Source organism: Pseudophryne corroboree, chromosome 4, assembly GCF_028390025.1.
Source record: "Pseudophryne corroboree isolate aPseCor3 chromosome 4, aPseCor3.hap2, whole genome shotgun sequence".
Classification (NCBI taxonomy): Eukaryota; Metazoa; Chordata; class Amphibia; order Anura; family Myobatrachidae; genus Pseudophryne; species Pseudophryne corroboree.
The window spans coordinates 453,744,981-453,761,859 of NC_086447.1; the positions used below are offsets into that span (position 1 = coordinate 453,744,981).

General features: G+C 44.5%; 1 protein-coding gene across 3 annotated transcripts in view; it reads right to left on the reverse strand.

Moving 5' to 3' along the window:
- MAP3K7 (mitogen-activated protein kinase kinase kinase 7) overlaps positions 1-16,879 on the reverse strand; it is a 162,862-nt gene that overhangs the window by 67,664 nt on the left and 78,319 nt on the right. For 2 of the 3 annotated variants that reach the window (XM_063916993.1, XM_063916992.1), the window contains exons 5-8: positions 8,061-8,199; positions 7,502-7,626; positions 1,657-1,785; positions 1,035-1,165 (exon numbers count right to left, since the gene is read on the reverse strand). In XM_063916993.1, the coding sequence (XP_063773063.1) occupies positions 1,035-1,165; positions 1,657-1,785; positions 7,502-7,626; positions 8,061-8,199 (524 nt within the window). Of the gene's footprint in view, positions 1-1,034; positions 1,166-1,656; positions 1,786-7,501; positions 7,627-7,846; positions 7,928-8,060; positions 8,200-16,879 lie in introns of those variants that run through there. The other variant, XM_063916994.1, reaches the window with a different exon arrangement.

Below are 16,879 nucleotides of genomic sequence, written 5' to 3' on the forward strand. Positions count from 1 at the left end.
TTGGAGGAGGGTCATAGGGGGAGGAGCCAGTGCACACCACCTGATCCTAAAGCTTTACTTTTTGTGCCCTGTCTCCTGCGGAGCCGCTGTTCCCCATGGTCCTTTCAGGAACCCCAGCATCCACTAGGACGATAGAGAAATTATAGCTACGGCATAATTAATTGATTCAGCTGAATTTAGTCTACATCCACCAACATACACACGCTAGAGTTAGTTTGTTTTTCAGCAAGTAATGAAGCTACCAGTATGTTTTAGCACTTTGGGTGGGGAAATCAGAGCACCTGCATACAACCACCAGTCAGTTAGTGCTCTGGCCAGAATGAAACCCATGGCTCCAGTGATGTGAGGCACCACTGTTTACCACCACTGGGAAATACATTACTTTCTACACATGCAAGAGATCTTAATTCCGATGGTATGATTATGGATGAGGAGGAGGGAGACCACTAATAAAACTAATGCACTTAGACTAATACGTATAAGCAAAGGATTCACAGATCAAAGGGATAGAAAGTCTAGCAGAGTAAGATAGGAGGTTAAGGTGAATCGCTTAAAGTTTTTGTCCCACCCAGATATTTTGTTAAGTGCTTTCTTATACAGGCTGAGTATCCCATATCCAAATATTCCGAAATACGGACTTTGAGTGAGATAGTGAAACCTTTGTTTTTTGATGGCTCAATGTACACAAAGTAATTAAAAATATTGTATTAAATGACCTTCAGGCTGTGTGTATAAGCTGTATATGAAACATAAATGAATTGTGTGAATGTAGATACACTTTGTTCAATGCACAAAGTTATAAAAAATATTGGCTAAAATGACCTTCAGGCTGTGTGTATAAGGTGTATATGTAACATAAATACATTCTGTGCTTAGATTTAGGTCCCATTACCACGATATCTCATTATGGTATGCAATTATTCCAAAATACGGAAAAATCCGATATCCAAAATACCTCTGGTCCCAAGCATTTTGGATAAGGGATACTCAACCTGTAATACAAGATATATAAAAAAAAAAGCGATAATGCTTGCCTGCATAAGATGCGTCATTATCTTCACAATCTCTTCCATTGAAGGTCGTTTAGATGGATCTTTTGACCAGCAGCGAGTCATTAAACTTTCAATAGGCTTAGGTAAATTTTTAATTAGAGGTGGTCGAGTACCTGGGAATTCATAAGAGAAAGTAATTATGAGGGTGGATTAAAAGCACTGATGAACGCAACTGTACTCTTAATACAAAAAAAACCCCAGTGCGGATTGAGGAAATAATACAAAGGACTACAGGGAGCGCAACTAAACATAAAACAACCTTTACATTAAGTATTGCTTTATCCAGTTTTATTATTGTGACATATTACAGCGAAAATGTTTTAGGTCATTAGGTGCGTAAAACTTTAAATTACACATGGAGATACTGCCAACAATTACATAAAATCATTTAACATAACCTATAGAAATTCTATGTGAGTGAATATGTTATTTTGAACTCAAGGTTAATTCCATGTCACTTGCAGTTGACCAAAGTATGAAAACATAATTACACATAATACCGCCTACATTTCTTGTTTTGCCTTAATAAACTACCCACACAATGCAATATACTGGCATTCAATAAAGATACATAATCTAATGCGCTTCTTAACGTATAACTCACCATTGTGAACTGCCCACATTATGCGAAAGGCAGGACCTCCAATTTCATCAAATGGTTTCCTCCTGGTTATTACTTCCCAAAGAATGATGCCCCAACTGAACACATCACATTTCTCACTGTAGTTACTACCTAAAAAGCATGAAAGTATAATTATTTATCAGTATCAATCTCTACTTTCAGTCGAGGCAAAAGGCACTGGATAGTACTCATTAGGAGGTACCAGAAAATAAATATTTAACTGTCCAATTTATCATTTGTATAATTACTACAACTCATCACTTGGTACCCCATGTTCTTATACTGTAATTTTAGATCATGGAATTAATGCAATTTCAAATTTCAGGTTTTTCACATAAATTGCAGGTGGACGCATTTACAAGAAACCATACAGATGATATAGAGGTATGGCTTGTTCAAATATATTTCAAAACCTCTATTTACTAGATATTCACATAGAAATTTAGTTTTCCTATATTTCCCAGACACCATAAACTTTTAATACAATCCATTACATGACTGGCCAACAATAGGAACCATATCACCAATAAATGTATAGCGAAAACAGTACATACAAAATCTGTACTTTCAGTGCACAGTACAATGAAAACATGTTGGAAAAATGTAATATAATAAACATAATTATACTGCGAAGGTGTTTATATCTTTTGTACCGAGTGCTCTATCATGTAGTGTAGGTGGGGTGTCATCCTGAGAGGCTACAACATTCACAATAAAACGCACCTAGAACAACTCAAACATATCGGCCCATTATGATGTAGCTCTTACGGCTCCAATAACTAGTTCATTAGTGCATGGCTTCTCTAAGGTGTTCAGGCAAAAGTTCTTTGGATGTTCCGACATTGCAATTTATAAAACATTATATACAATCTTGATATTTGCTACTTAAACCAATAACACATATTCTGTGGCAATAACCAGGTATATGTTAGAGTTCTTTTGGTGGTAATTAGCCCCCCAAGACATATACTCTCACCTATTATCCAGCTCTACTCTTTATTTTCTCATCTAATTTTTCAAAAGCAATTAAGCAGAATGACATATACCAGTACAATAATACTGCCATAATGTCTGCAATATCCAATACAGGAGTCTGTTCCTCAGGTATAAGAATACATTTAATTACTCTAATTCCCTATTTACGACCCACGCTCATACCCATAACACAAACATTGACTGCCACTTGGTCCAATTTCGCTGCTCCCACTAAATGTGTAAATTTAGATATTGAAGGCTAAACCCTAGCCATTAATGTTCATTTACTCTTCTTCAATAAGCAACCTTTTTGGCGGATGAGGGGTTTATGAAGAATATGCTGTTTTTTAATCCAATACCTACACACACATTTAGGCTTTACACACTATATAAATGTGTGTTATAATGAAAAACTATTTTTATTTAACAATTAAACAAAACTAGTCAGATTATACACTGCTCAAAAAAATAAAGGGAACACTAAAATATCTCATCCTAGACCTGAATGAATGAAATATTCTTATTAAATACTTTGTTCTTTACATAGTTGAATGTGCTGACAACAAAATCACACAAAAATTATCAATGGAAATCAAATTTATTAACCCATGGAGGTCTGGATTTGGAGTCACACTCAAAATTAAAGTGGAAAAACACACTACAGGCTGATCCAACTTTGATGTAATGTCCTTAAAACAAGTCAAAATGAGGCTCAGTAGTGTGTGTGGCCTCCACGTGCCTGGATGACCTCCCTACAATGCCTGGGCATGCTCCTGATGAGGTGGCGGATGGTCTCTTGAGGGATCTCCTCCCAGACCTGGACTAAAGCATCCGCCAACTCCTGGACAGTCTGTGGTGCAACGCCACGTTGGTGGATGGAGTGAGAAATGATGTCCCAGATGTGCTCAATTGGATTCAGGTCTGGTGAACGGGCGGGTCAGTCCATAGCATCAATGCCTTTGTCTTGCAGGAACTGCTGACACACTCCAGCCACATGAGGTCTAGCATTGTCTTGCATTAGGAGGAACCCAGGGCCAACCGCACCAGCATATGGTCTCACACAAGGGGTCTGAGGATCTCATCTAATTGCAGTCAGGCTACCTCTGATGAGCACATGGAGGGCTGTGCGGCCCCCCAAAAGAAATGCCACCCCACACCATTACTGACCCACTGCCAAACCGGTCATGCTGGAGGATGTTGCAGGCAGCAGATCGTTCTCCTTGGCGTCTCCAGACTGTCACGTCTGTCACATGTGCTCAATGAGAACCTGCTTTCATCTGTGAAGAGCACAGGGCGCCAGTGGCGAATTTGCCAATCTTGGTGTTCTCTGGCAAATGCCAAACGTCCTGTACGGTGTTGGGCTGTAAGCACAACCCCCACCTGTGGACATCGGGCCCTCATACGACCCTCATGGAGTCTGTTTCTGATAGTTTGAGTAGACACATGCACATTTGTGGCTTGCTGGAGGTCATTTTGCAGGGCTCTGGCAGTGCTTCTCCTGTTCCTCCTTGCACAAAGGCGGAGGTAGCGGTCCTGCTGCTGGGTTGTAGCCCTTCTATGGCCTCCTCCATGTCTCCTGATGTACTGGCCTGTCTCCTGGTAGCACCTCCATGCTCTGGACACTACGCTGACAGACAGCTCGCATTGATGTGCCATCCTGGATGAGCTGCACTACCTGAGCCACTTGTGTAGGTTGTAGGGAGCTCATACAGGCATGTGGAGGCCACACACACTACCGAGCCTCATTTTGACTTGTTTTAAGGACATTACATCAAAGTTGGATCAGCCTGTAGTGTGTTTTTCCACTTTAATTTTGAGTGTGACTCCAAATCCAGACCTCCATGGGTTAATAAATTTGATTTCCATTGATAATTTTTGTGTGATTTTGTTGTCAGCACATTCAACTATGTAAAGAACAAAGGGGTATATGCAATAGCGGGCGAAATCGCGGCAATTATCGCCGTTTTTTCAATTCGACCAAATTCGCCAGGTGAATTCCGGAAGGTGGCTTCCGGAATTCACCATATGCAATGAAAAACGGATTCGCCAGAGTCGCGGGCGAAAATCGGCCGATTTTGCGGATTTTACCGCGATTTTAAAAAACGGGAAAAAACCCGAAAAAAAAATGGCGTGGGGTCCCCCCTCCAAAGCATAACCAGCCTCGGGCTCATTGAGCTGGTCCTGGTTCTAAAAATGCGGGGAAAAAAATTGACAGGGGATCCCCCGTATTTTTAAAACCAGCACCGGGCTCTGCGCCTGATGCTGGTGCCAAAAATACGGGGGACAAAACGAGTAGGGGTCCCCCGTATTTTTAACACCAGCATCGGGCTCCACTAGCTGGACAGATAATGCCACAGCCGGGGGTCACTTTTATACAGTGCCCTGCGGCCGTGGCATCAAATATCCAACTAGTCACCCCTGGCCGGGGAACCCTGGGGGAATGGGGACCCCTTCAATCAAGGGGTCCCCCCCCCCCCAGCCACCCAAGGGCCAGGGGTGAAGCCCGAGGCTGTCCCCCCCCATCCAATGGGCTGCGGATGGGGGGGCTGATAGCCTTTGTGTTCAAAAAAAAAGATATTGTTTTTTCCATTAGTACTACAAGTCCCAGCAAGCCTCCCCTGCAAGCTGGTACTTGGAGAACCACAAGTACCAGCATGCGGGAGAAAAACGGGCCCGCTGGTACCTGTAGTTCTAATGGAAAAAAAATACCCAAATAAAAACAGGACACAGACACCGTCGACAGTAAAACTTTATTACACACTGCCGACACACACATACTTACCTATGTTCACACGCCGACATCGGTCCTCTTCTCCATGTAGAATCCCGGGGTACCTGAAAATAAAAGATCAATTATACTCACCTCAACAGGCTCCAGAGATAAATCCACGGACTTGGCAAAAAAAGAAAACGAACAACCGGACCTGCGGACCGAAAGGGGTCCCATGCTGACACATGGGACCCCTCTCCCCGAATGCCGGGACATCACGTGACTCCTGTCACTGATGTCCCTTCAGCCAATCAGGAAGCGCTACTGCCGTGGCGCTCATCTGATTGGCTGGACGCCGTCTGTACTCTGACAGCGCCTCGCACAGCTCCCTCCATTACTTTCAATGGTGGGAACTTAGCGGCTAGCGGTGGGGTCACCCGCCGGTCACCGCTGACCGGCGGGTGACCTCACCGCTAGCCGCTAAGTTCCCACCATTGAATATAATGGAGGGAGCTGTGCGATGCGCTGTCACAGCGATCAGCCAATCAGGTTAGCGCAACGAAGTTGCGCTTCCTGATTGGCTTAGAGACCTGTCAGTGACAACTGTCACTGACAGATCTTAATCGTGGATAGGTGTCCCATGTGTCAGCATGGGACACCTTTCAGTCCGTTTTTGGTGCGGGTAAATGCGCTTTCTTTTTTTGCCAAGTCCGTGGATTTATCTCTGGAGCCTGTTGAGGTGAGTATAATTGATCTTTTATTTTCAGGTACCCCGGGATTCTACATGGAGAAGAGGACCGATGTCGGCGTGTGAACATAGGTAAGTATGTGTGTGTCGGCAGTGTGTAATAAAGTTTTACTGTCGACGGTGTCTGTGTCCTGTTTTTATTTGGGTATTTTTTTTCCATTAGAACTACAGGTACCAGCGGGCCCGTTTTTCTCCCGCATGCTGGTACTTGTGGTTCTCCAAGTACCAGCTTGCAGGGGAGGCTTGCTGGGACTTGTAGTACTAATGGAAAAAACAATATCTTTTTTTTTGAACACAAAGGCTATCAGCCCCCCCATCCGCAGCCCATTGGATGGGGGGGGGACAGCCTCGGGCTTCACCCCTGGCCCTTGGGTGGCTGGGGGGGGGGGACCCCTTGATTGAAGGGGTCCCCATTCCCCCAGGGTTCCCCGGCCAGGGGTGACTAGTTGGATATTTGATGCCACGGCCGCAGGGCACTGTATAAAAGTGACCCCCGGCTGTGGCATTATCTGTCCAGCTAGTGGAGCCCGATGCTGGTGTTAAAAATACGGGGGACCCCTACTCGTTTTGTCCCCCGTATTTTTGGCACCAGCATCAGGCGCAGAGCCCGGTGCTGGTTTTAAAAATACGGGGGATCCCCTGTCAATTTTTTCCCCGCATTTTTAGAACCAGGACCAGCTCAATGAGCCCGAGGCTGGTTATGCTTTGGAGGGGGGACCCCACGCCATTTTTCCCCCGGATTTTACCGTTCCAGCAATAAAAAAAATAATAAAAAAAAAATATTATTTTAAAAAATATATAAATAATATTTGTGCCTCCCCCAAAAAAAAAAAAAAAACCTAATCCCTTCTAATATAAATAGATCTGCTATTCCTAAAAAAAAAAACACAAAAAAAAACATGTTTAAAATTTTTTTATTTGTTTTCACCCTCCAAAGTGTGGCGGAGTGAAAATCGCGAATTTGCTGTCTAAAAGCACTGCAGGCGAATTTCCAAACTTGAATTGAATATGCTGGAGGCGAATTGCAGCATCTGTACCATTGCAGAAAAGGCGAATTCGGAAAAAGGCGAATTGAGAAAAGGCGAATTTTGACGGGCCGTTTTTTTGCGAAAAATGACTGCACTGCATAGGCGAATTGATTTTTGGAGGCGAAAACGGCCCGGAATTCGCCTATTTTGCCAATTCGCCCGCTATTGCATATACCCCAAAGTATTTAATAAGAATATTTCATTCATTCAGATATAGGATGTGTTATTTTAGTGTTCCCTTTATTTTTTTGAGCAGTGTAGATTAAAGGATTAGAAACTAATATAAGAAAACAAAAATACATTTGAAAAAATATATAATAAATAGACACACACTCAGTACTAAAACAAACCCTCAAAACATTTTACCTTCAAAAACTTCAGGGGCCATCCAAGCAGCACTGCCCTTGTTGTTAGTCATGTGAGTCTGGATATCACAGGCTGTGCCAAAGTCGCATATCTTCAAAACTGTGCCTCCAGCTACCAGGAGCAAGCTGTAATCAAAAGGCACACAAGTCATTATAGCAGCAATTGTGTGATTAGTAACTGCGTTTCTCACGTTTATAAAAAGAACACAACACAATAATAGTGGACTAGAAACACAATGGAAATGAAATAACTAAATGTGCCAGATTTATTTACATGAATGCAATAAGGATAATTAAAAATGCCAACAAAAAGAGTACAATAACCAGAACAAACAGAAGTGCCTACTTTGGGCCGGAACATTTTCTGGCATTTGATATTGTAACCATGCTTTACTCTTCCTCCAAGATACAAAAGTCTAAAAAGGATCTAGGGCAAGGAGAGGAATAAAACTAGCATTTCTGGAGAGCACTAGTGACATTTCTAAGAATTGTATTCTTGAACATAGAAAAACAACAACAAAAACAAAACAGTATATGTAAACATACAAATAGAAACTTACTTTGGTGGCTTAAGGTCCCTGTGAATAAGAGCCTTTGGTTTCATGCTGTGTAAATATGCCACTCCTTGGGCACATTGCAAACACCAACTCATAGCATGAGCAGCTGTGTAGTAAGGCAGCGGTTCAGCACCATGCAGAACTGCAAAACAAGGATAACAAAGTGAGGACATGTACATATTATTATTATCATCATCATCCTTTACATGGCACAACAAGGGATCCGCAGCACCCAATTATAGTGAGAGGAAACACTAGGCGACGTCACTCATAGAGCACATCAAATAGTGTGTACCCACCATTACAGTTGAAGACAATATAGGACAAGTACAGGGTAAATAAACAAAGCTACATCAGCAAACTACACTGACATTAGTATCAGGGTGGCAGAAGATTGCGGGACTTGGTGTCGAAGATGGTTTAAGTAAGAGAGGGATAAACACATGAGGTTTGAGGGCCCTGCTCGTGAGAGCTTACATACTGTATTTGCCTACAAATACGCCCAGACAATATACATTTAGTTTGATTACAGCAGTGGTTTGCAAACCCCTAACCAGACTTCGGTGGAGCTCATTTAGAGTTGGATATAAGTCATTATTTTCTTCTTAAGATACGTATTTCTTTACTGTATATGCGCATAACTTTTGTATTTGCAAGACATGCTTCTCCTTATGCCTGGAGAAGCAGATGGGACGAGTAAGAATTGGCTTTAGAGTAAAGGCTCATTCATGTAATACCAACAAACTTTGATGTGGACCCATCTGCATATACTCCATTAAGGAGAATGGTTTGCTGGTGCAACAGGTTAGTACATAATGATATGCAATAATGAATACTATCAGCAGCACTATCTAGACAATTTTGACTGCCTGATGTCTGTTCGCTCATTTAGCGGAGAAAAAAAAAAAAAAAAAAGCAATAAATTAGCATTGTATATACAGTATACTATAGGAGGTTGTGGTTGTCCATGCACATTGCCCATTTAACATATCTGCAGAAAAGAAGATCTACTTGATTTTTAAAAGGGAAACGTATTTAATTAGATTTTCGTGAACATTTAACTTTTGCATTTTCTAATTCCTGAATAATATTTCATTACTGTATATTGCTAATGTGTACAAATAAGGTAATGTGACTTTGCTATTAAACTGTCTCTGTGAAATACTAAATGACAGAATTTCCCTGATTTACAGCTTGGGGCAGAACACAAAAATAAGTCTATTTACCGGGCGCACAAAAAAATAAAATAAAAAATAAAAAATTAAATACAAATACAGTTTATTGTCCTTATTCTGAAGAGAGAAAAAAAAAAAAAAAAGTTTCCAGGTGACCATACTTAGAAAGACTGTTAAGTTATTTTAGAACGTCAAACAAATAGGATACATTTGAGCATAAGTTATAACATTAGACAGTAGATGGTGATACATGCACTATATGGACATAAGTACGTGGACACCAAAACATCACACAAATCTAACATTCCAATATGGCATTAATATGGAGGTTAACCCTCCCTTTGCCACCTTTCCAATAGATTTTGGTACATAGCTGCAAGGACTTGCATCTATTCAACCTCAAGAGCATAAGTGAGGTCAAGCACAGAGGTTGGACAATAAGTCCTGGCTTGCAGACAGAGTTCCAATTCAACCCAAAAGTGTTCAATGGGTGCCAAGATCAAGGCTCTACGTACTGTAGGTCAGTCAATGTCTTCCACACCGGGGACACAAACCATTTTTTGATGGATGTCACTTTGTGTACAGGAACATTGTCCAGCAAACAGGACAGGACCTCCCCTAAACTACTGCCACAAATTCGGAAGTGCAGAATTACCTGGAATATCATTGTATGGAGTAGCACTAATATTTCCCTTCACTGGAACTAAGGGGTCCAAGATCGTAAAATAGCCTTAAACCATCTTTCCCTCTCCATCAAATTTCCAGTATGGATTAAGGTAGCAACCATTCTACGGACATTCACTAAACTGAGATTCATCCGTTATACTGCCAGTGTGATCTGTCACTCCAGAAAATGCATTTCAATTGCTCCAAAGTCTAATTATTTATTTATTATTAACAGTTTCTTATATAGCGCAGCAAATTCCGATGCGCTTTACAATTGGAAAATAAGAATTTACTTACCGATAATTCTATTTCTCGGAGTCCGTAGTGGATGCTGGGGTTCCTGAAAGGACCATGGGGAATAGCGGCTCCGCAGGAGACAGGGCACAAAAGTAAAGCTTTTACAGGTCAGGTGGTGTGTACTGGCTCCTCCCCCTATGACCCTCCTCCAGACTCCAGTTAGGTACTGTGCCCGGACGAGCGTACACAATAAGGGAGGATTTTGAATCCCGGGTAAGACTCATACCAGCCACACCAATCACACCGTACAACTTGTGATCTAAACCCAGTTAACAGTATGATAACAGAGGAGCCTCTGAAAGATGGCTTCCTAAACAATAACCCGAATTAGTTAACAATAACTATGTACAAGTATTGCAGATAATCCGCACTTGGGATGGGCGCCCAGCATCCACTACGGACTCCGAGAAATAGAATTATCGGTAAGTAAATTCTTATTTTCTCTATCGTCCTAAGTGGATGCTGGGGTTCCTGAAAGGACCATGGGGATTATACCAAAGCTCCCAAACGGGCGGGAGAGTGCGGATGACTCTGCAGCACCGAATGAGAGAACTCCAGGTCCTCCTTTGCCAGGGTATCAAATTTGTAAAAATTTACAAACGTGTTCTCCCCTGACCACGTAGCTGCTCGGCAGAGTTGTAATGCCGAGACCCCTCGGGCAGCCGCCCAAGATGAGCCCACCTTCCTTGCGGAATGGGCCTTAACAGATTTAGGCTGTGGCAGGCCTGCCACAGAATGTACAAGTTGAATTTTGTTACAAATCCAACGAGCAATCGACTGCTTAGAAGCAGGTGCACCCAACTTGTTGGGTGCATACAGTATAAACAGCGAGTCAGATTGTCTGACTCCAGCCGTCCTTTAAATGTATATTTTTAAGGCTCTGACAACGTCCAACAACTTGGAGTCCTTCAAGTCGTCTGTAGCCGCAGGCACTACAATAGGCTGGTTCAGGTGAAACGCTGATACCACCTTAGGGAGAAAATGCGGACGCGTCCGCAGCTCTGCCCTATGTCGAATGGAAAATTAAATAAGGGCTTTTATAAAACAAAGCCGCCAGTTCAGATACTCTCCCGGCCGAAGCCAGGGCCAGTAACATAGTCACTTTCCATGTGAGATATTTCAAATCCACATTCTTTAGTGGTTCAAACCAATTGGATTTGAGGAAATCTAAAACTACATTTAGATCCCACGGTGCCACCTTAGGCACCACAGGAGGCTGTATATGCAGTACTCCTTTGATAAAAATCTGGACCTCAGGGACTGAGGCCAATTCTCTTTGGAAGAATATTGATAGGGCCGAAATTTGAACCTTAATAGATCCCAATTTGAGACCCATAGACAATCCTGATTGCAGGAAATGTAGGAAACCGACCCAGTTGAAATTCCTCCATCGGAGCACTCCGCTGCTCGCACCACGCAACATATTTTCGCCAAATACGGCGATAATGCTTCGCGGTGACTTCCTTCCTTGCCTGTATCAAGGTAGGAATGACTTCTTCTGGAATGCCTTTTCCTTTTAGGATCTGGCATTCAAACGCCATGCCGTCAAACGCAGCCGCGGTAAGTCTTGAAAAAGACAAGGACCCTGCTGAAGCAGGTCCCTTCTCAGAAGTAGAGGCCACGGATCGTCCGTGACCATCTCTTGAAGTTCCGGGTACCAAGTCCTTCTTGGCCAATCCGGAGCCACTAGTCTTACTCCTCTTTGCCGTATAATCCTCAATACCTTTGGTATGAGAGGCAGAGGAGGAAACACATAAACGGACTGGTACACCCAAGGTGTTACCAACGCGTCCACAGCTATTGCCTGCGGATCTCTTGACCTGGCGCAATAACTGTCCAGTGTCTTGTTGAGGCGAGACGCCATCATGTCCACCATTGGTTTTACCCAACGGTTTAATAGCATGTGGAAAACTTCTGGATGAAGTACCCACTCTCCCGGGTGAAGGTCGTGTCTGCTGAGGAAGTCTGCTTCCCAGTTGTCCACGCCCGGGATGAATACTGCTGACAGTGCTATCACGTGATTCTCCGCCCAGCGAAGGATCCTGGCAGCTTCTGCCATTCTGTTTCTTGTGCCGCCCTGTCTGTTTACATGGGCGACTGCCGTGATGTTGTTCGACTGGATCAACACCGGTCTTCCTTGAAGCAGAGGTTCCGCCTGGCTTAGAGCATTGTAGATTGCTCTTAGTTCCAGAATGCTTATGTGAAGAGACTTTTTCAGGCTCGACCACACTCCCTGGAAATTTCTTCCCTGTGTGACTGCTCCCCAGCCTCTCAGGCTGGCATCCGTGGTCACCAGGATCCAATCCTGCATGCCGAATCTGCGGCCCTCCAATAGATGAGCCTCCTGCAACCACCACAGAAGGGATACCCTTGTCCTCGGCGACAGGGTTATCCGCAGGTGCATCTGAAGATGCAACCCTGACCATTTGTCCAACAGATCCCTTTGCATGGAATCTGCCGAAAGGGATTGCTTCGTAAGAAGCTACCATTTTTTCCCAGGACTCTTGTGCATTGATGTACAGACACCTTTCCTGGTTTTAGGAGGTTCCTGACCAGGTCAGATAACTCCTTGGCTTTTTCTTCGGGAAGAAAAACCTTTTTCTGAACTGTGTCCAGAATCATCCCCAGGAACAGCAGACGAGTTGTCGGCATTAATTGGGATTTTGGAATATTCAGAATCCATCCGTGCTGCTTTAGCACCTCTTGAGATAGTGCTAAACCCATCTCTAGCTGTTCTCTGGACCTTGTCCTTATTAGGAGATCGTCCAAGTATGGGATAATTAATACGCCTTTTCTTCGAAGAAGAAATATTATCTCGGCCATTACCTTTGTAAAGACCCGAGGTGCCGTGGACAAACCAAACGGCAGCGTCTGAAACTGATAGTGACAGTTTTGTACAACGAACCTGAGGTACCCCTGGTGTGAGGGGTAATTGGAACGTGGAGATACGCATCCTTGATGTCCAAGGATACCATAAAGTCCCCTTCTTCCAGGTTCGCTATCACTGCTCTGAGTGACTCCATCTTGAACTTGAACTTCTTTATGTACAGGTTCAAGGACTTCAGATTTAGAATAGGCCTTACCGAGCCATCCGGCTTCGGTACCACAAAAAGAGTGGAATAATACCCCTTCCCTTGTTGTAGAAGAGGTACCTTGACTATCACCTGCTGAGAATACAGCTTGTGAATGGCTTCCAAAACCGTCTCCCTTTCTGAGGGGGACGTTGGTAAAGCCGACTTCAGGAAACGGCGAGGTGGCTCTGTCTCTAATTTCAACCTGTACCCCTGAGATATTATCTGCAGGATCCAGGGATTTACCTGCGAGTGAGCCCACTGCGCGCTGTAATTTTTGAGACGACCGCCTACCGCCCCCAAGTCCGCTTGCGAAGCCCCAGCGTCATGCTGAGGCTTTTGTAGAAGCCGGGGAGGGCTTCTGTTCCTGGGAAGGAGCTGCCTGTTGCTGTCTCTTCCCTCGTCCTCTGCCTCGTGGCAGATATGAATAGCCCTTTGCTCTCTTATTTTTAAAGGAACGAAAAGGCTGCGGTTGAAAAGTCGGTGCCTTTTTCTGTTGGGGAGTGACTTGAGGTAGAAAAGTGGATTTCCCGGCCGTAGCCGTGGCCACCAAATCCGATAGACCGACCCCAAATAACTCCTCTACGCATCGCCTGTCCACTGTCGTGTCCATAAAGCTCTTCTGGCCGAAATGGACATAGCACTTACCCGTGATGCCAGTGTGCAGATATCTCTCTGTGCATCACGCATATAAAGAAATGCATCCTTTATTTGTTCTAACGACAGTAAAATATTGTCCCCGTCCAGGGTATCAATATTTTCGATCAGGGACTCTGACCAAACTACCCCAGCACTGCACATCCAGGCAGTCGCAATAGCTGGTCGTAGTATAACACCTGCATGTGTGTATATACCTTTTTGGATATTTTCCATCCTCCTATCTGATGGATCTTTAAGTGCGGCCGTCTCAGGAGAGGGTAACGCCACTTGTTTTGATAAGCGTGTTAGCGCTTTGTCCACCCTAGGAGGTGTTTCCCAGCGCTCCCTAACCTCTGGCGGGAAAGGGTATAAAGCCAATAACTTCTTTGAAATTAGCAGTTTTTTTATCGGGGCACCCCACGCTTCATCACACACGTCATTTAATTCTTCTGATTCGGTAAAAACTACTGGTAGTTTTTTCACACCCCACATAATACCCTGTTTAGTGGTACCTGTAGTATCAGCTAAATGTAACATCTCCTTTATTGCCAAAATCATATAACGTGTGGCCCTACTGGAAAATACGGTTGATTCGTCACCTTCACCACCGGAATCAGTGCCTGTGTCTGGGTCTGTGTCGACCGACTGAGGCAAGGGGCGTTTTACAGCCCCTGACGGTGTTTGAGGCGCCTGGACAGGCACTAATTGAGTGTCCGGCCGCCTCATGTCGGCAAACGACTGCTTAAGCGAGTTGACGCTATCCCGTAATTCCACAAATAAAGGCATCCATTCTGGTGTCGACCCCCTAGGAGGTGACATCCTCATATTTGGCAATTGCTCCGCCTCCACACCAATAACGTCCTCATACATGTCGACACACACGTACCGACACACAGCAGACACACAGGGAATGCTCTATACGAAGACAGGACCCACTAGCCCTTTGGGGAGACAGAGGGAGAGTCTGCCAGCACACACCAAAAAGCGCTATATATGACAGGGATAGCCTTATGATTAAGTGCTCCCTTATAGCTGCTTTTATATTGATATATTGCCATTTATTTTGCCCCCCCTCTCTGTTATACCCTGTTTCTGTAGTGCAGTGCAGGGGAGAGACCTGGGAGCCTTCCTGACCAGCGGAGCTGTGACAGAAAATGGCGCCGTGTGCTGAGGAGATAGGCCCCGCCCCTTTTCCGGCGGGCTCGTCTCCCGCTATCTAGTACATTTAGGCAGGGGTAAATATCTCCATATAGCCTCTGGGGCTATATGTGAGGTATTTTTAGCCTTTTTAAAGGTTTTCATTTGCCTCCCAGGGCGCCCCCCTCCCAGCGCCCTGCACCCTCAGTGACTGCCGTGTGAAGTGTGCTGAGAGGAAAATGGCGCACAGCTGCAGTGCTGTGCGCTACCTTAAGAAGACTGCAGGAGTCTTCAGCCGCCGATTCTGGACCTCTTCTTGCTTCAGCATCTGTGAGGGGGCCGGCGGCGTGGCTCCGGTGACCATCCAGGCTGTACCTGTGATCGTCCCTCTGGAGCTTCATGTCCAGTAGCCAAGAAGCCAATCCATCCTGCACGCAGGTGAGTTCACTTCTTCTCCCCTCTGTCCCTCGTTGCAGTGATCCTGTTGCCAGCAGGAATCACTGTAAAATAAAAAACCTAAGCTAAACTCTCTAAGCAGCTCTTTATGAGAGCCACCTAGAATTGCACCCTTCTCGGCCGGGCACAAAAATCTAACTGGAGTCTGGAGGAGGGTCATAGGGGGAGGAGCCAGTACACACCACCTGACCTGTAAAAGCTTTACTTTTGTGCCCTGTCTCCTGCGGAGCCGCTATTCCCCATGGTCCTTTCAGGAACCCCAGCATCCACTTAGGACGATAGAGAAATAACAATGATATAACAAACTGAGTGATAACAAACAATCATAGAGGTAGGAAGGCCCTGCTCGCAAGCTTACAATCTATAGGATGTTTGGAATTGTGCATGGTAATCTGAGACTTGTGCAAGCCTTTCAGCCATGAAAACCTAACCAATCAAGCTCTAGAGAAAGAGTTCAGATGTGGACCTAGCTTCCCTTTCTGTGAGCTTGTGTAACATACTGCTTGTTTTTGTCACTAGACACGCTCCACTTCAAAATATCAACCCTCAAAACTCCACCAGAGAAGACATTTTATCTTACTTGTTGTAAAGGTGGGAAAGTCATTGGGTGGTATTCAAATGTCGTTGTCCCCCCTTCAACCCATTCGCGCCTGTCGGCAGCTATTCAATTGTTTCTGCTGACAGGCGCGATATCACCATTTCAGCTTGCAACCCCCAGGGATGACGAACTGAAATGTGTGAAAAAAATTACCCATTTGGTGCCCAAACGGGACTTTTTGCAATCGCACACATTACTTTAGTTGGGTTTAGCCGCTTTACACAGCTAAACCAGACTACTATGGGTGCGATTAGCGCGATAACGGGGGTCAAATGAAGATCGACCTGCGATCTTCCGTCACTTTAGACAGAAGCTCGGACGCAATATATCAATTGAATACCGCTCAATTAGCTCTTCAGCATAAAATATTCTATTCCTAATGATCAATTAAGAAGATTGCATAGCTGTAACTTTACATGTTATGCACCTGTTAGCAATGAGTTGAAATATCCAAACCAACTACTGTAATTAGGAGACACCCAACATTTTTGGCAATATAGTGTATTTCGTACAGGGCCGGTTCAAGGGCGCTCTGCGCCCCGGGCAGGAAAAGGGGCGTGTCCTAATACAGGGGGCGTGGTCAGTTACGCCCCCTGTACATTGCTAGCGTCGCTTGAATGCTGAGCGGTGCGCGATGACGTCATCGCGCACCGCTCAGCAAAGTTACTCTCCACGAAGGGAAACTAGACGCATAGCGTCTAGTTCCCTTCACAGGAGGCGGACGGGGACGGCAGCGGGCAGCGGAGGCGGACGGCAGCGGGCAGCAGTGGCGGATCTTGCCAC